The 17,773-nt window shown below is 35.1% G+C and overlaps 10 protein-coding genes and 1 pseudogene across 12 annotated transcripts; 6 read left to right on the top strand and 5 right to left on the bottom strand.

Moving 5' to 3' along the window:
• Positions 1 to 57: 57 nt before the first annotated feature.
• Positions 58 to 607, top strand: ZC239.16 (BTB domain-containing protein; the record flags this gene model as incomplete). The annotated part of the gene is made up of 2 exons (NM_062081.2): positions 58 to 202; positions 251 to 607. Exons 1-2 carry the CDS (start codon positions 92 to 94, stop codon positions 605 to 607), a joined length of 468 nt encoding a protein of 155 aa, NP_494482.1. The 5' UTR covers positions 58 to 91.
• Positions 608 to 645: 38 nt separating this feature from the next.
• ZC239.15 (BTB domain-containing protein) lies at positions 646 to 2,044 on the top strand. The gene is made up of 4 exons (NM_062080.4): positions 646 to 844; positions 890 to 1,159; positions 1,473 to 1,584; positions 1,627 to 2,044. The coding sequence occupies exons 1-4, from the start codon at positions 734 to 736 to the stop codon at positions 1,830 to 1,832; spliced, it is 699 nt and encodes a 232-aa protein (NP_494481.2). The 5' UTR covers positions 646 to 733; the 3' UTR covers positions 1,833 to 2,044.
• A 493-nt stretch (positions 2,045 to 2,537) lies between these two features.
• On the top strand, positions 2,538 to 3,023 carry ZC239.13 (the record flags this gene model as incomplete). Of its 2 annotated transcripts, NM_001267134.2 has the most annotated exons (2): positions 2,538 to 2,673; positions 2,724 to 3,023. In NM_001267134.2, the coding sequence occupies 2 exons, from the start codon at positions 2,563 to 2,565 to the stop codon at positions 2,865 to 2,867; spliced, it is 255 nt and encodes an 84-aa protein (NP_001254063.1). The 2 variants fall into 2 exon arrangements, with proteins under 2 accessions (NP_001254063.1, NP_001367520.1); NM_001381364.1 differs by lacking the exon at positions 2,724 to 3,023 and having other exon boundaries at positions 2,563 to 2,682.
• Positions 3,024 to 3,342: 319 nt separating this feature from the next.
• On the top strand, positions 3,343 to 4,251 carry ZC239.14 (BTB domain-containing protein). Its single transcript, NM_062078.5, has 4 exons — positions 3,343 to 3,477; positions 3,522 to 3,800; positions 3,849 to 3,969; positions 4,019 to 4,251. Exons 1-4 carry the CDS (start codon positions 3,367 to 3,369, stop codon positions 4,177 to 4,179), a joined length of 672 nt encoding a protein of 223 aa, NP_494479.2. The 5' UTR covers positions 3,343 to 3,366; the 3' UTR covers positions 4,180 to 4,251.
• Positions 4,252 to 4,553: 302 nt separating this feature from the next.
• On the top strand, positions 4,554 to 5,690 carry ZC239.22 (FTH domain-containing protein). The gene is made up of 4 exons (NM_001267133.4): positions 4,554 to 4,754; positions 5,031 to 5,133; positions 5,324 to 5,430; positions 5,486 to 5,690. Exons 1-4 carry the CDS (start codon positions 4,603 to 4,605, stop codon positions 5,550 to 5,552), a joined length of 429 nt encoding a protein of 142 aa, NP_001254062.1. The 5' UTR covers positions 4,554 to 4,602; the 3' UTR covers positions 5,553 to 5,690.
• A 696-nt stretch (positions 5,691 to 6,386) lies between these two features.
• Positions 6,387 to 7,324, bottom strand: ZC239.2 (annotated as a pseudogene). The gene is made up of 4 exons: positions 7,176 to 7,324; positions 6,891 to 7,124; positions 6,705 to 6,843; positions 6,387 to 6,565 (listed from the first exon to the last, which is right to left on the bottom strand). Coding segments are annotated over exons 1-4 (701 nt in total).
• A 651-nt stretch (positions 7,325 to 7,975) lies between these two features.
• Positions 7,976 to 9,315, bottom strand: ZC239.3 (BTB domain-containing protein). The gene is made up of 4 exons (NM_001383808.2): positions 9,174 to 9,315; positions 8,900 to 9,127; positions 8,782 to 8,845; positions 7,976 to 8,557 (listed from the first exon to the last, which is right to left on the bottom strand). Exons 1-4 carry the CDS (start codon positions 9,294 to 9,296, stop codon positions 8,226 to 8,228), a joined length of 747 nt encoding a protein of 248 aa, NP_001370450.1. The 5' UTR covers positions 9,297 to 9,315; the 3' UTR covers positions 7,976 to 8,225.
• A 495-nt stretch (positions 9,316 to 9,810) lies between these two features.
• ZC239.4 (BTB domain-containing protein) lies at positions 9,811 to 11,179 on the bottom strand. Its single transcript, NM_062075.5, has 4 exons — positions 10,815 to 11,179; positions 10,480 to 10,767; positions 10,250 to 10,373; positions 9,811 to 10,129 (listed from the first exon to the last, which is right to left on the bottom strand). The coding sequence occupies exons 1-4, from the start codon at positions 10,923 to 10,925 to the stop codon at positions 9,957 to 9,959; spliced, it is 696 nt and encodes a 231-aa protein (NP_494476.2). The 5' UTR covers positions 10,926 to 11,179; the 3' UTR covers positions 9,811 to 9,956.
• Positions 11,180 to 11,952: 773 nt separating this feature from the next.
• On the bottom strand, positions 11,953 to 14,712 carry ZC239.5 (BTB domain-containing protein). The gene is made up of 4 exons (NM_001393031.1): positions 12,893 to 14,712; positions 12,610 to 12,840; positions 12,505 to 12,562; positions 11,953 to 12,436 (listed from the first exon to the last, which is right to left on the bottom strand). Exons 1-4 carry the CDS (start codon positions 13,004 to 13,006, stop codon positions 12,225 to 12,227), a joined length of 615 nt encoding a protein of 204 aa, NP_001379686.1. The 5' UTR covers positions 13,007 to 14,712; the 3' UTR covers positions 11,953 to 12,224.
• ZC239.6 (BTB domain-containing protein) lies at positions 14,532 to 15,746 on the bottom strand. The gene is made up of 4 exons (NM_062073.9): positions 15,612 to 15,746; positions 15,305 to 15,562; positions 15,118 to 15,253; positions 14,532 to 15,065 (listed from the first exon to the last, which is right to left on the bottom strand). Exons 1-4 carry the CDS (start codon positions 15,711 to 15,713, stop codon positions 14,785 to 14,787), a joined length of 777 nt encoding a protein of 258 aa, NP_494474.2. The 5' UTR covers positions 15,714 to 15,746; the 3' UTR covers positions 14,532 to 14,784.
• Positions 15,747 to 16,597: 851 nt separating this feature from the next.
• Positions 16,598 to 17,694, top strand: sdz-35 (BTB domain-containing protein). Its single transcript, NM_062072.3, has 4 exons — positions 16,598 to 16,745; positions 16,797 to 17,051; positions 17,159 to 17,273; positions 17,322 to 17,694. Exons 1-4 carry the CDS (start codon positions 16,626 to 16,628, stop codon positions 17,507 to 17,509), a joined length of 678 nt encoding a protein of 225 aa, NP_494473.2. The 5' UTR covers positions 16,598 to 16,625; the 3' UTR covers positions 17,510 to 17,694.
• The last annotated feature ends 79 nt before the right edge of the window (positions 17,695 to 17,773 follow it).

Here is a 17,773-nt window from a genome sequence, read left to right as displayed (position 1 = left end):
TAACTTCAAATCGATCGACTCACTGATAACAAACCTTCATTTCACTTTCCTCTTTTTCTCCTCTACAATTTTTTTCAAAAACTCTCCAAAAATGAGTGAAATTATTAAACTAGACGTTGGCGGAACTATATTCAAAACTTCAAAAGATACATTAACAAAGTTCCATAGCTTTTTCAAAACTATGTTGGAATGCAAAACTGGGGTATGAAAATCGTTGTTTTTTTCCAAAAAAAAACGTGAAAATTTCCAGCCGAAAATTGAAAAAACCGGATGCATTTTCATAGATCGGTCCCCGAAACACTTTGAATTGATTCTGAATTTAATGAGAGATGGTGATCTGCCACTGCCAGAAGATGAAAGAGAGCTGAGAGAATTGATGGCAGAAGCTCAATTCTACTGGTTGGATGGTCTAGTCTTAATGTGCTGTGATAAACTTAATTCTACAAAAAAGGTCCAAATTGATCAAAGAGCAAACACTAAAAAATATGATTTATCATGGTTTTTTGTTTTTTCAATAATTTTTTTGGTTTTAGTGTTTGTGTATTACATGCCTGCACTAAAAGGCTATTTTATTGTTGAAAAAAGAAATAAATGTTATCTTTTTTAGTTGTTGGAAATTTTAATTTTTGTTAAAAAAAATCATTTTGAAATATGTACTGATCGATAATCTTATAACTGATAACAAAATTTTACTCCATCTTTCTCTTTTTCTCCCCTAGAAAACTCTTCGAAAATGAGTGAAACTGTGAAATTGGACGTTGGTGGAACTATATTCAAAACTTCAAGATCTACATTAACAAAGTTCAATGGATTTTTCAAAACTATGTTGGAGAGTGACATTGGGGTCCGATTTTTCCAAAAATTTCCCGATAAATTTTCAAATTTTCAGCTAAAAATTGACGAATCTGGGAGTATTTTTATTGATCGGTCTCCGAAAAATTTCGACTTGATACTGAACTTTATGCGAGACGGCGACGTGGTTCTACCCAATTGTGAATTGAAACTGAAGGAGCTGCTAGTAGAAGCTCAATTCTATTTGCTCGACGGACTCATTGAGTTGTGCAATTCAAAGATTGAGCTTGTTGAAGCTCCAAAGATAAAACTTCGATTTATTGAAAGCGATGAACAATTTCTTCAAATTCTTGCTGTTCAACAGAAGGTGAGTTTCGATAAAATAATGTAGTTTTTCAAATTCATAGGAATATCTCAGTCGGTAGTGGTAGCTGCTAGAAAGCTAGAGGTTGCGGTTTCAAGTTTAGACTCATCCCCTAGGTTCACCCAGTCTGTATTGGAGAGTGGAGCAATCCATGACTGTATTATCGGCCACAGTCCCTGGCTAGGACGTGGCTTAAACTATAGGCCAGTGCAAGCTGTAGTCCTAATAGTAAGGCCACACTGTATGGCGTTTGTCAATCATAAAATAATTAACCAGTTTCTTCAAAAAATTTCAGCTCTACATATAATTTTTACAGCCAATGCTCATAATTGAATTTTGCATGGTTGGGAATGATATGTCGATTCCCTATAACTTTAATCTTTACGAGTTCATGGAAAAGTATTCACATCAGTTCGATATTTATTTTCGTAAGTTTTTTGTACATTATCCTCATAAAATAGTCAATTCAGAGCGATTGAGTGAAGACGAACCTTCTCGCAAATGGAAAGCAAGGATAAAATGGAAACCTACTGAGAATGGATATTACAGTCAATTTCCACACAATCTTCGAATTAATCGAGGTGGACGGATAATACGGGATGCAACATTTTTGGAACGATTGGAAAAAATGATCGGGGAGTTTGATGAGTATTTGAAGAAGCAGAGGAATAGATAATTAACTTATTTTATGGATTTTTCGACAATATTTCTAATTTAGAAGCTTAAAAAATTATAATTTAGTAAGCTTGTTTTTTTATCTTTAAACACAAAACACATGGATAAGTTCAAAGTCTGATTGATAACAAACATTCTTATTTTTATTTTTTGAGTTTGGTTGCATCTGTGCCTCAAACCGTAACTATTTTAAAATATGAACAAGGTTGTTAAACTAGACATCGGCGGAACTATTTTTAAAACTTCAAGACCGACATTAATAAAATGTGATGGATTATTCAAAACTATGTTTGAATGTGAAAGGGTCTGATTACCGTAATCGATTAAGAGCGATTGAGTGAAGACGAACCTTCTCGAAAATGGAAAGCTAGGATAAAGTGGAAATCTACCGAGAATGGATATTATAGTCAATTTCCGCACAATCTTCGAATTAATCGAGGCGGACGGATAATTCGGGATGCAACTTTTTTGGAAAAATTAGAAAAAATGATTGGGGAGTTTGGTCAATATTTGTATTTGGAGAAGCAGAGAAAGAGATAATTAACTCATTTTGTGGATTTTTTGACAATATTTTCAATTCAGAAGTTTTTTTTTATTTCTTAACATTTTTGATTTTTTTGTAAAAAAAAAAACAAAATTTCGCAACACTGATAATTCAAAATCGATCGGCTCACTGATAACACAATTTCACTCCGTTTTTCTCTCTTTTTCCTCTCAAAAACTTTTCAAAAATGAGTGAAACTGTTAAACTAGACGTTGGCGGAACTATTTTCAAAACTTCAAAAGATACATTAATGAAACTCGATAGCATTTTTAAAACTATGCTGGAATCTGGAACAGGGGTTTCATGATATTGATTTCTTACCTGATTTGAAAACTTGAAAATTTTCAGCTGGAACTTGACGAATCCGGATGCATTTTTATCGATCGCTCCCCGAAACATTTTAACAGGATTTTAAATTTCATGAGAGATGGTGACCTGTCACTTCCCGAAAATTGGAAGAATTGCTGGCAGAGGCTCAATATTATTTGCTGAATGGACTCATTGAATTGGGTAATATTAAAAAGCTACCAATTATTGAAAGCGCACGAACTTGTTCTGTATCTTCTCCCCCACCTCCATGGATATCCAAACCTTCTTGGATTTCACGGAAGTGATTGTTTAACTGAAATAAATTGAGTTTTCATTTTATTGGGAGTATTGTAACTGGAAGTGAGTTTATAGAGAGTTTTAAAAATAATACAGTACAAACAAACTTAAACTTCCAATTTTGCAATTCTGAGGAAAAAAACAACAATTTGGTAAGGCTGAACAATTAAATCGACTCACTGATAGCAGAATTTCACTCTGTTTTCTTTTTAAGTGTTTGTTTGTTTCTTTAATTTTCATCACATTAATGGAAAAGTAAACAGAACATTTTTTGAAAATTTTTTCTTTTCTGAGGAAAACAAAATTTCGAAATACTGCTCGATAAACCTGATAACTAAATTTCACTCTACTTCTTCTCTTTTCTCCACTCAAAAACTTTTCAAAAATGAGTGAAATTGTGAAACTAGACGTTGGCGGAACTATATTCAAAACTTCGAAATCTACATTAACAAAGTTCAATGGATTCTTCAAAACTATGTTGGAATGCGACATTGGGGTTTGTTTTTTAAATTGTCCATTTTTGAATTTGCTAAATTTCAGCTGAAACTCGACGAATCTGGATGCATTTTTATTGATCGCTCCCCGAAACATTTCGACTTGATACTGAATTTCATGAGAGATGGTGACGTGGCTCTACCCAATTGTGAACTGAAATTGAAGGAACTACTAGTAGAAGCTCAATTTTATTTGCTTGACGGGCTAATTGAGATGTGCAATTCAAAAATAATGCCAGTTGAACCTCCGAAACTAGTTGGGAGAAAATTTCAGTTTATTGAAAGCAATGCAAAATTGCTTCAAATTCTTGCTGACCATCAAAAAGTGAGTTAGACTGTACTTTTATTGCTTTTAATTTTTGAAGTTTTTCAGCCATTGCTCATTATTGGATACGTACATAATACCGATATACTGCTTAGGGTGTCCCTTCCAGATAATTTCGATGCGCGTGCGTTCATTGAGAAGTATTCCGATCAGTTCGATATTTATTTCAGTGAGTTAATATAGAAAATAATTTTGTTGATATGTTTGATTATTTAAAGAGGAACACGTTTCACCTGCTCTTGGGTGGACTGCAAGGATAGTGACGCACTATTATGAGCAACGAAACGTTGAGCTTCCGCCGCCGTCAATTGGCTGGGGACAAAGTGCATCGTTTTTGGAACGGTTGAAAAAAATGATCAAAATCTATAATAGTCTTTAGAAAACTGGAGAATGACCAAAAAGTTAACATTACTGTTCCATTTTCATTTCTTGAATGAAAAATGTACATTTCAGCCAAATTTCTTATTAGATCAGTTTGAAAAGTTTGTAAAAAATTTGAGAATGTTGTAGATTTTTGCAAGGAAATTCATTCTTATCTCAAAATTTTTTAAGCTTTTCATTTTGAAATCAGAAACCAAATCCTTATCACAGACATAAAAAATAGTTTCCTGTGGAAAGCCGGTCACATGTTTTAAGATAGGAAATGGTGATTAATTTTGAGAAAAGTGCACTTTTCCGACTTCTATCACTCAGTTTTCAGTTTTTTTTCTCAATAAAAATGCTATCAGTGTGCTACATTTCAGAGCCCCTTAAAAAGGCTACCACTTTCTCCAGTTTATTTTTTTCCGGGTAAACAGCCTCAATGCTAAACTTCATTTTCAGCAAATTTGTATTATTCTTAATTCTGTCTGCAAGTTTCACGTACTCCATTAAGTTCACAGCACTTGTGAATTTGAGATGTCGGAGCTATGCGGTTTGGTATAGCCATTCCTCGATGTGGGAGAAGGATTCTTTGTAAGTCCATCCAACATTCCAGAAAATTTTTAGCATTTTGGTTCCTATACTGCCCCAAGTTCGGGAAAAATTCAGTTTTTTGGAGGAGCGATGCGGTCGCGTAGCGGTAAAAAAAAAAGTGTTTAACACCTATAGCTAACGTTCATAATGCCATTTTTGAGATTTTCATGAGCTTTCCAACAATTTAACACCTAAATTGATAGCCTTACGGTTGAGTTCAAATTGTTTTCTTCCGTTGCGGTCGCGCCGCGGTCAGGTTAATATCTAAATTTCTAGGACCCCAGACGACCTTCTCGCCTACGAAGGATCCACACGGAACGAAAAGGAAACTCGATTCTACAATCTTACGAGCGAGGACACTTGGGATGAATGGCTGAGTGTGAGTAGACACGTGGTGTCAGACTGTTCCATAACGGTATGATCTACAAAAAATGCGGAATTTTTTCGCCCAGAAAAGAGTGACGTCAGCACGCTCTCCCGCATTTATTGTAGATCATACAGTTATGGGAAAGTCTGACACCCCGTGAGTAGAGCAATCGGAGCAAAATTTTTGAATCAATTTCTTTTAGAATGCCTTCGAAATACAAATCCACATCTCTCATAATTGCAGCACAAATGGAGTTCTACAAATCCGGAAATTGAAACGAATTCCTAAGTTTTTGTTGCAGGATGTGAAGTTAGTTCAAAAAAAAACTTCCGCCAACTTCCTGATGAAAACTTTTATTTTGCAGAGAAGAAATTATCAATTTTGAGATTGATGTCACCAACAGTGGGGAGATTGTTCATCACTATAGATGATTTTTTTCTAATAAAATTTCCAATTTAATTCCAGCTCCCCTACGCTTTGTAGCTCAATGAGCAGACCTTGTGATTCACACTTTTCCCACGTTTTAACTGCTGATAAGACTTTAATGCAATATAAATTTTTTGCTCAAAGTAGCGGACATCACACGTGTCATCACAACCAGAATCCGACACATTACGAATAAAGCTACTAGCCACCGACAGCTCACGGGCCAAAACATTGAGCAACCGACATTGTACTGGCTGCCAACGCTTACAGTTCTTGTCTCTGAAAATCACCTGAAAAGTGTTTGAAAAAACAACAAAATATACTGTATACTTTATTTTCCCCCTCTATGAGCTCAAAGGGAGGCACATTTATGCGAAGTGGTCTCGCCGCGCGGCCAAAAAAAAAACGGCCGCGCGGCGAGACCACTTTGCACGAATGTGCCTCCCTTTGAGCTCATAGAGGGTGAGAATAAAATACATGGTACAAGAAATTTGGAAACAGTTTGGACAATAGTAACGGGGGGGGGGTCATAGGATAAGGAAGATCAGATTATCAGAATACAAAAAAAGTAATGAGTGAAGTGAAACGTATACTGTTGAAATATGATGGTTTCTGGTTTTTTATCGGTTTTCCAAATGTTCCAAATTTTGTTTTTTTTTTAATTTTTTGGTTTTTTTGTTGTTTTTGAAATTATTTGTTAATTTTGTATTTTCTGGTTTTTTTTGTTGGTTTTGAAATTTTTTGTTTTTTTTTTTGGTTTTTGAAATTTTTGGTTGAAAGAAATATAGGCACAAAGGGAGGCAGTAGGAATTATTTAAGGCTGGTTGTGTCAAAGAAAATTAAAATGTGAAAAACATCCCAAAAAGTCTATAAAAGATGCGAAACTGCCTAGCTGACTGAAGGAGTCGGATGATATTGCCAATGGTTGAAGATATCACCTCAATGTTTCCTTCCACAAAGAGGAGTGCATCTTCCGCCGCATCGAGAAACTCTCGGCATTGCGAAATCAACCAGTGAGCTGAAAAAAAGAAATTTGCACGCCTACTTTTTACGTCATGCCTGCCTGCCTATATGCCTTCTCCTACATTACTGACACATTGTTTTAAAAATTTGGCTGGGAAACCGGGTTTCGTACGTAGTCAGTACAAATCACTCACTAGAATTAACTATGTTCAATATTCGTTCGCGTATCCAGCTTTTTTGAATCTCGTTGTTGTCAGGCTGTTCAAGGATCTGAGGTGAATCTGTGTCGCCTGATGAACTTGTTACAGGATCTCCAATAGTTGGTGGTGTTGCCTGAAATTTGTTTATACTATGAATTGTAGCGTCCACAAACCACCCACATTTTGCTCGATTTTAGACAGAGACACTGTTGTTGGCTCTCCACCCAATCTTGCAATCGCCTCTTGGCATTTTCCAATCAACCCTGTCAATTCATAAATGATAGCTTCTCGGGGAAGTTCTTTGAGGCTCTCCATAGAATTGGGAAGAATCACGTCTCCATCTCTCAAAAAGTTGAGAATGGTCCCAAAGTGTTTGTAGGGACGATCGATGAAAATTGGAGACGTAGGCGAACTCTAAACTTATTAGTTATGTAATTAATGTGATTTAACCCTGAAAATGCTCACCTCTCCTTGAATTTCAGGCAGTTCTTTCAGATTTCCTTCGAATTTTTGCAAGGTGGTCTTCAACGTGGCAGACTCCTTGCCATCCACATTCAAATTGACAATTTGTGTTCGAACATATTTTTCAAAGCAAACTCAAGTTCAAGGTGCTCTGAAAAAATTGAATGTAGATGTGCAATTGAGCAAATTCTGTGTAAAATTGAAACAGCTTTTTAAAAAAGTAAATGTGAAAATTATCGACATAAAAACACCGACTTGGGGAGATATTATAACATGAGGAATGAGGCGGCCCAACCATTGCAAAAAAGTGTCTGAGTCTCTTCTAAAAATGATAAACTCAGTTGGGAACACGTCGACATAAACAAAAAACTATTGAGCTTTGTTTGTAGATTGAACCTTGTCGCATAGCAACCAAATCTGAAGTTCCGGGAGAGTTTTGGTGATGGCGTAGACTCAAAGAAAAAACAAAGGCCCTTTGATACACGGATTGGCAGATTCGATACAGTACTCTTACCGTATTCTGCTAGCTCAATAAGCAGGCCTACTCTTTCAGTTGGCCTGGTAGGAAAATTGGAGACGTAGGCAAACTCTAAACTCAATTGTTATGTAGTTAATGTGGTGTAACGCTGAAAATCTTCACCTCTCCTTGAATTTCAGGCAGTTCTTTCAGATTTCTTTTGAATTTTTGCAAAGTAGACTTCAAAGTGGCAAAATCCAAAAAGCCAAAATCCGGAGACGTAAGCAAGACGTAGGCAAGGCAAACAAAGTCGGCTGCGTTTTTCTTCTCTTAGACTGTAATGCAATTAGTTAAAAACATTTATTCAACAAAGATTTGTAAGAAGAAAAGTTCAAACTGATCTGTGGAATAAAAATGATAAACATGACGTTTTTGTACCATTGTGCTTTTTTTCCCGTAAGAAAAACATGACACCTCGCAGGCAAAACAAGGAAACTTTTAACATAGATAATGCTAAAACAAATTGAACCTGTAACAAGAACAGAGGTTGGGGGAAAGAGTTATGAGAAACAATTGGGGAGTGGGAATGGTAAGAATTATAGAATTATAGGGGGTGTGAAATTGTTGGAGGTTTGTGAGGAATTGTAAAATCTAACATTGTAAGGCAGCTTACAAGTTAACAGCAGGGTATCTAAGTGTTTCACAAAAATACAATACTCAGTGAATAAAATTTGTAAGATGAATAAGATGAATGATACTATGAATGAAATTAATAGAATTAATAAAACGAGTAAAATCATAATTACTATTAGCATGAAACACTTTTGATGATCGAATTCAGGTGGTTCTTGCGAGTCGAAGAGTAACTTCAAATTGACCAGTGAAGAGCGGACATTTTCTTTGATTTTTTGTGCAACACCAGACAAGGCTGAAAATTGGCATTTTGCATGGTTTTTCATAACAGTTTAGTGTCACAGTTTTGCACAAATTGGACCTGAAAAAGAGCTTAAGAAGACTTCAACTTCATACCTACATACGTTTAACGAAAATCATGAGAAAATTTCAATTTTGAAAGCAACACTTTTTTCAGTATTTCAGTCAGATTTACCCTTCTGTACATCATGGAGCATTTAAATAATAATAAAAACTAACTTCCAACTTCCACCACGTTGTTGGGAATAGCATTGTTGTTGTTTCTCGCGACGACCGAAACTTCCTGAACAATACATTTAGATCAGCAGTGGTTAGGTCGCGCATGTTTATAACTTACAGGGATAATTTCATGAAACGGTTCGGATTCTATTCCTATATCCAATATTGAAATTTCTCGTTTACAATCATCACATAGTTCTGTCAGCTCATAATATTCGGCTTCATCCAGCAACATCTTCAGGTCTATCAGAGTTTCTGGGAGATCTGCACGGCCTTTTCTCATAAAGTTCAAAACGATATCAAAATATGTCGGAGAGCGGTCGACGAAAATCGGATCAACCAAACTCTGAATTTGTCAATGTCAAATGTGTCAATAGCACTTAAAACCATACAGATCCAGGAGTCTGCAGAAATTTCTTAAAGTATCCATCAAATTTCATGAGAGTAGACTTATGGGTGTCAAACCTTTTGCCACCAATATTTAGCCTGATCACTTTGTCAAAAAATAAACTCATGCTTACAGGAGTCTGAAAATTTCAAATACATGAATTTTGCGTAAGTCATAAATGAATTCAAAACAGTTAAAAATATTCGAACAAAATTTTTGGCAGATGTGAACGCAGTCGACCTGTGTCAATATCGACTTGGATAGAGATTATAAAACAGGTGTGAGAGAGGAGGCCGTGAAACATTTTCGAAAAAGTGTCTGAGTCTCGTTGGTAAAAAGGATAAACTCAGTTAAGGACACGTGGACATATACTGAAAGAGCTTTGTTTTCAGATTTAGCCATGTTGCCTAGCAACCAAATCTGGAGTAGCATCAGTGAGAGCGCATGTTTAATGAAAAAATGGAGAGAAAAATTGAAAGCCCCATGATGTGGCTTGAGACAGTTCTAGACTGTATTTTTACCATACCTAAAGCCCAATCGGTTTTGTGAACAGTTAGGGGCTTTAAAAGGCTGCCACATTCACGATTTGCAAAAAAATATTGAGGGCTGTGAGCATTTCAGTTTTACGATAAAAACTCTTGTAAGAATCAAAATAATTTATCAGTTTCGAAAATGAGAAAAACTTTAAAAAAAAACGAAATTAAAATAATAATGAAAAATTGCAAATACAAGGAATGTGATTTTTGAAAAGTTGTTTTATTTTAGAAGCTACATTGAAAAATTGAAATTAGTCATGCTTGTGCATCTCCAGATATGTGCTATACGCCTCGATATACTTTTCTAACCTATCCGAATAATTCAAACGTTTCATTTGTCCTTCAAAAGTGGGAGCTTTTGTATTGCATCGAGGTTTAACTTTTGGAATTATTCTTGCTGACCACTCGAGACATATGCAGCCCTCTTCAAATAAACTATTTTATTATTTCTTTTAACTCTAATTGTAAGAAATTGTGCCACAAAAGTTGACACTGAAAAATGCACATAAAAGATATGTAATTTCAAAAAAGAAGTTTTACTCACTGAAGTAGATATGAAATTGATGTGAATATTTCTCTACAAATTTATATGCATTGAAGCCATCAGGAATTGACATATTAGGAAAAAAATGATCTCTGGACGCCATAACAACGATTAATAGAATTGGCTGAAACATAATACAACTGAAATTTCTCTCAGAAAAGCACACAAACTTAATGTTCAGACTATCACATTCATACTCCCATTCTCAAAATTTACTTCAATAAGCCTACCTTCTCTTGATTGCACAGAACTTGAAGAAATTGTGAGTTATTTTCAAGAATTGGAAGTCTCTTTGCAACATTGATAGTTTTTTCGTCTGACTCGACTGACCAATTGCTTGACGCCAGTCGGTCTATCAGTCCATCCAACAAATAGTATTGAGCTTCTGCCATCAGTTCTGTCAGATCTCTTTCATTTTTGGGAAGTGCCAAACAACCATCCCTCATGAAGTTCAATATCAGGTCAAAGTGTTTTGGGGAACGATCAATAAAAATACAGCCGGATTCGTCAACATTCAGCTGAAAAAATGCAATTTTTTGGAAAACAATACATTTAAAAACCATACCCCAATACCGCTCCCCAACATTGTTCTAAAAAATCCATCGAACTTTGTCAACGTAGACTTCGAAGTTTTGAATATAGTCCCACCAACGTCCAATTTAACTGCTTCACTCATTTTTGAATTTGTTAGGAGAGAAATATTTTGTGCAAACTTTTGACTTTTATATGAACCGTTGAGTAAATAACAATGAAAAGTTTTCGAAAATTCATATTCCAGATTTTATAGCTTATCAAACACACTTTTATCATCGAACTATAGAAAATATTGGTTTGGTGTCCATTTACAAAAAGTTATTAGGCATACAATCAATTTAACAACCACATTGCCATTCTTCAAACAATCATGACAATTTTGAATCTGCATCCCAGATGTAGCTAATAAATGCCTTGAAACTTTACAGAAAATTTTATTTTCCAAGAGTTTAAGTGGAGCTCTCTGAGCACAATTTTTGACTCAAACTAATTCAGAATACCTACGAAACGCGAATCCTTCTCACCCATAACTGCAGCACAAAATGTATTATTTAAGTCCGGGAGTTGAGACGAACTCCAAAATTTGTAGAAGTGATGAATTTTGACGTATGTATGGGAAAATATTATCAGAATCAAAAAAAGTGTGAAAATTTCGAGCAAATTTCTCCGAACACGCAGTCCTCCAAGACTAGAGAAAAAATATTGGTCGACACGCCACGGGCTATAACATCTTGCAACCTAAATACATTACGCGTAGCATAGCCACAAGAAAACGACAATTTACTGGTCTAACTACGAGCAGCCGGCAACTCACGGGTCAAAATAGCCAGCAGCCGACACCTCATAGGCTAAGCTACATAGTAGCAGCCGATAGCTCCCGGGCCAAAACAGTGAAAACTCATATTTCGTGGATCAAAATTGTCAAAATTGAACGCTTACAGTTTTTGTGTCTGAAAAGCAGCTGAAAAGTGTTGAAAATAATAACAACAAAATGTACTCTATATTTTATTTTCTTCGTCTATGAGCTCAAAGAGAGGCACATTCATACAAAGTAGTGTCGCCGTGCGGTCAAAAAATTCGGACCGCCCGGCGACACCACTTTGCATGAATGTGCCTCCCTTTGAGCTCATAGACGAAGAAAATAAAATATACAGTACAATAAAAATTGAATTAACATTAAGAATATAATTTAGGATTGAGATCAAAAGATGAGGGGGAGCACAGTAAAAAAACCAACGGGAATATGAAGATACATGTAAAAATGTGAAAAAGAGATACATCAGGGAAGGAGTAAATGATACTTTTTACTGATTTCTTATGTTTTTTTTTTCGAAAAGGTCGGTTTTTTTATTTTGTAATTGTTTTTTCGGTTTTGAATTTTTTTTGAATTTTCTATTGATATTAAAAAAAATTTGTTAAAAAGCAGAGACGATCTACTTTTTTAAATAAATAATTTTTGTTGCCGAGATTTTTGTGGTCTAAATTTTTGCACTAAATATTCACATAAAATGTAAATACATAGTATTAAAACAATTTTCCAAAACATTGTCGAAGGGGTATCTTCCTGCTCAGCATATTGCTCCGTCTTTGAGGAGTTTTTCCATTTCATAAATCTATCATATGTTGCCGCTCTGATATAATTCACGTAGTAGTCTGAAAAGTGGCATCAGAAAATGAGTACCTCAATGGCTTTTATTGAAAATTTTGAAAAAAAAACTCACTTCCAACTTCTACTTGATTATTGTCAACGTCACTGTTATTGATTGAAACAACAGCTTCCTAAACCACAATTTAAAGCAAAATCTTAAAAAAATTACACGACTCACAGTTGGAATAATTCCTCGAAACTTATCAAATTCCGGGCCACCACCCAAACTTGCAATTGCTCCTCCACATTGTTCAACTAAACTGGCCAACGTATAGTACTCCGTCTCCCGGAATATTGGCATCAGTTCTTTAAGAGTTTCTGGAAGATCCACCTTCCCATCTCTCATGAAATTTAATATTATCTCAAAATGTGTTGGGGAGCGGTCAATGAATAGAGTAGTTTGCCAAATCTAAATACAATTTTTTGTTCTAAAAACATTGTCGCAAATCTACAAATCCTACCTTTCCACGAGTCTTTAATTTCTGCTTGAAATATCCCTCGAACTTAGTGAGAGTCGCTTCAGTAGTGGAGAACTCCTTTCCACCCACGTTCAATTTAATAATATTGTTTCCCATATAAATTCTAGATCGAATAAGTTTGGAAAATGTGAATATAGGCTTATTGGTCAATTTTCAAACGAATTGGAAACAATCAAATGCGCGTTCAAACTAAATTGTTGAGGGATATATTGAGCGATAGACCAGTGTCAACAACACGAGAAAGAATTATAAAGCAGCTGTGAGAGATATGAGAGTGAAACTTTTTCGAAAAAGTGTTTGAGTCTCTTTGGTTAAAGGGTTAAACTCTGTTAGAACACGTCGACATAAGCAGAAAAAAAAACTTAGAGTTCTGGTTTTTGAGCAGTGTCGCATAGCAACCAAATCTGGAAAAGGATCAGCGAGAGAACATCTTTGATGAAAAGACGCAGAAAAAAATAGCGAGACCCATTACGCGGCTTGTGACAATATCAGACCGTACTTTTTATCATACCCGAAACCTTGTTTAATGCCCAATTTCATTTCTGCCCAAGTTTGAAAAGAAACAAGAAAAGTTTGAGCCAAAGTTTGGCAAGAGTTGGGTAAAACTTGGGTCAAACTTTGGTACAATCTGAATCCAACTTTTGCCCAAGTTTCGCCAACTTGTGATACAAGTTTTTTGAAATGGAAATTCAAGCTCTAGATATTTCACGTTTTTAAATCAATTGGTTTTACTTTTTTTTATACTTTTTCCAGGCTTTGGAAATAATTTAAAAAATATTTCACCACGTAAAAAAATTCTTATTTCATCAATCACAAGCTTCTAGAATATTCTTGTGCAAACTTGAACCGAAAAATGGGTCAAGCGTCGAAGCAATTTTTTGCCGCTGCCAGCAGATACCATAAGATAATCTAGTTCTTGGTGTTCCTTGATTTCGTCGGCTGCTCATTTTTTTAATTTTCCGAAAGTTTTGTATACGATTGATTGTTGCTATTACAGTCTGGAACATTTTGTCATTTCTTAAACCTTTTTGCACAATTCTGTTTTCTCTGAACTGCTCAAAATATTGCATTGAATATTTTATTCCACACAAATAACTCAAACTGAAAAAAAGAGGACATCGTATTTATAAGAATCTACTAGCAGGCGACACATCGCGGGTCATATCTACTAGCAGCTCAGGCTGAAAATGGCATTAAAGGTGGTGTAGTCGAATTTTTTCATTGCCTTATTAGACTTAAAATTGTCTGAAAACTCCGAATTTCTTAATAAAACTTCTTGAAAACTTCTCAAAAAAAGTTATGGCGGTTCAAAAAATGACCTAAAGGTGGTTAAAATTTGAAATTTGACCGACTTGTCAATGTTGCATCCGCATGAAACTTCTTTTTTTTTTGAAGTCACCGTCTAATTTGGTTTTACAAGTTAAATATCTTGAGTTTTCAAATCTTTTTTTAAAGTGCCTAAATCGAGTTGAAACCCCAAGATATTTAACTTGTTTACCCAAAATTCGACGGTGACTACATAAAAATTAGTTTCCAGTCGCTGTGACATTGACAAGTCGTCAAATTTCAAATTTCAAATTTTCAGATAATTTTTTGAGCCACCATAACTTTATCTCGAGAAATTTTCAAGAAGTTTCATTATAAAATTCGGTGTTTTCAGACAATCTAATAAAGCAATAAAACAAATTATACTACATCACCTTTAAAGCAAATATAATTTGAACTTTTAAATGAGTAGAAATCGATGTCGGAAGAAGGGCAGTGAAGAAAACATTATCCCATAGGAATGAGTAAAGCAGGGGAAAAGGTTGATTGGTGTGAGATTAGGGAAGAAATGGAGAAATAGAGGTTTTAATTTTTAAAAGAAGTTTGTATTATATTCTAACAGGAACAAAGACTCTGGACACCCACGTCCATAATTTACGCAATTCGGCAAACGATGAAGCTGCCACGCCACAAAGTCTTCTAGAATCAGTCAGAAACGAGAGGGTCCCTCTGATGCCTCGGTGTGCAAATTGAAGTGCCTCGCCGGCTTTTTTAAAATCCCAATTGGAGATTTTATCCCGAGCTGCATCGATGATATTGGAGAACACCAGTTTCAAATAATCGTCGTAATTTTCGATTTTGGCATCTTTTGGGGGTGACGGGATTTTTTCTGAAATCGAAATTATGAATTGCTATAATAAAATAAAGTTTTTAAAGCTTACCGATTTCCAACATCATCTTCTCGCTATTTTTGACAATGTTTTGGTTAGCATCGTACTCCGGCACTGAGGCAATTGATAGGTCATTCTCTTTATTTGGAGGCTTTATTTCAGAATTCACGACGGCTGGAGCAACATTCTGAATTATATTTTTTAATTATTGGTTCAACTTTGAACAAAAAAAAATTACATTTGAAGTAGATCTACAGTTGCAAATGATATCTGACAACGGATCCGCTCTCTCACTTGGCCTGCCTGAGCCTACATCCAATCTTGCAATTGCTTGCTCACAATCTCTCACTAATTTCACCAATCCGTAAAATCTGGCCTCGCGGAGCAACTGATTGAGGTATTCTTGGGGAAGATCCACATCACCATCTCTCATAAAATTCAGAATGGTTTCAAAGTGTTTCGGGGAGCGGTCGACGAAAATTGGAGAAGTCGGGTTCTGAAAAAAGCGACTTTTAATAAAATATATATACTTTCAAAACATCTACCACTTGCTGAATTTCTGGTAAGTTCTTGAAGTATCCATCGAACTTTGTTAGAGTCGCTTTAGAAGTGACAAATTCCTTGCCACCTACATTGAGCCGGAGCATTTACTTTCAGAAACAATAACAGTTTGAGTTTATCTGGGATTTCGGTGGATCGGTTTTGTCAATATTAATGTCAAATTCATGATTACAATTTGTATCCATCAATTTAAAAAAAGCTTTTTTCACATTTTATTCAAGTAAAAACTGAGAAATCGCGGCAAAAACAAAAAAACAGTTGATGAGAGAACCTAGACGCAGGAGAGAAAGAACATAGAATCTACTAGAAAAAAGTGTCTGCGTCTCTTCAGTAAACAAATTTAAACTTAGCAAGATGGCCACCACAGCAAAAATGAAAAAGAGGAACGCGGAGGGACAGGGACAGGGTTCAGTGAGAAAAAAAAATTAGAAATTGTGAAAAAAATCATAAATTTTGGAAACCTGAAATAATTTTTAAAATTTTTGCAATTTCCCACAATTTTTCGGAAATTTGGGACAAAAATTCTATTTAAACTTCTCATCAAAATTACAGAAAATTTTAATTTTTGAAATTAAATGAAATTTCTTGTATATGGCTTCGCATAAGCTTAAACCTAAGCCTAAGCGTAAGCATAGGCCTAAGCCTAACTACAAAATAAAAACTTCAAACTACCAACTGAATACAATGAATTACCTCATGATTTTGTTCCCAGCAGCCGTCACATGTTAAAAACTCTATGGGTCCTGTTAGATGTCGGCCGCTCTAACTCTTCTCATTGCAGAGATTTTCAGACGCTGCTCTGAAACCAATTTTAGGCTGAAAATCTGCCGGTTTTAATCTTTTCGGAAATTTTTTGTTACGAAATTGTCTACTCACTCCCACTACATATAACTCCAACTCACCTGGTTGCGAAATTCTGCGCTATTCAACGTAATTTGAAATGAAAAATATTCATTCGATCACTCCAACTCCCCATTTTTGTCGGAAATTCTCTGAAAATGAGCTTCATCGACGAAAAAATCCGGCTTAACATTGGTGGGACCATATTTGAAACTTCAAAGTCTACCCTGACAAAGTTCGACGGGTTTTTCAAAACACTGCTGGAAACTGAGATTCCTGTAAGTATTTTTGATTTTGTATTTCTGAAATTTAAAAAAATTAACTTTCAGATCCAAAAAGACGACTCAAATTGCATTTTCATAGACCGATCTCCGAGGCATTTCGAAAAAATTCTAAATTACCTGAGAGATGGTGCAGACGTGGATTTACTTCCAGAATCTGAAAAAGAAGTTCGAGAAATTTTGAAAGAAGCTCAATTTTATCTAAAAGAAGGTTTAATGGAGCTTTGCAAGAGGTCAACTTGTAAAATGCGGACGTTTGATTCTTATCACGATTTGCTGAAGTTGATAGCGGAAGCTGGAAAGGTTAGTGATAAAGAAATATTTGTAGTTTGTAGTTTATAGTTTGTAGTTTGTGGTTTCCAATAGACAGTTTCAAGTTTTCAATTTGTAGTTTCGATTTCTTCTTTCAGCCGGTTCTAGTGATATTCTATCTGGTCAAAGACAATCGAATTGTTCACATTCCCTCAAATTTCAAAATTCGAGATTTTTTGGAGAAGCACCACGGAATGTTGGAGATATATTTCAGTGAGTTTTGAAAAAAAGTTTGCTGAAAAAAATTACAGACTTTTCCAGAAGAATCCCCATACGAAACAATCCAACAAAATCCATCACAATTTTTACCTCCTGGCCGTGAGGAAGCAGCTCCGTCATGGACCTACTGCTTCTATAATGCTCCAAAATTACCGTTCAGATTTACTATTTCGTTTTTGGAAAAGTTGGAGGAGGATATCGAATTTGTGTTGGGGAACTTGAATGAATAATGTTTAAAATAAAAAACTACAAACTATATTTGTAAATTAGGAATTTCATAAATTTCTCTTGACAAACTGAATAGTTTTTTTCTAAATCTAGAAATTTCCAGAACTTCTTTTTTTAGTTTTTATTTGAAAATGGCAATTCCAAATGATAATTCAAATAAAACATTTGTTCAACAATAACTAAAAAATATTTATGTTCAAAATAATATTCTTTACAGTTAGGTTGAGGCACCTTTTTACAGCCCTGTGATGCTCTATGATCGTCAC

Source organism: Caenorhabditis elegans, chromosome II (assembly GCF_000002985.6).
Source record: "Caenorhabditis elegans chromosome II".
Taxonomy (NCBI): domain Eukaryota; kingdom Metazoa; phylum Nematoda; class Chromadorea; order Rhabditida; family Rhabditidae; genus Caenorhabditis; species Caenorhabditis elegans.
Note: the sequence above shows the minus strand (reverse complement) of the source record. Positions and strands in the feature narration are given on the sequence as shown.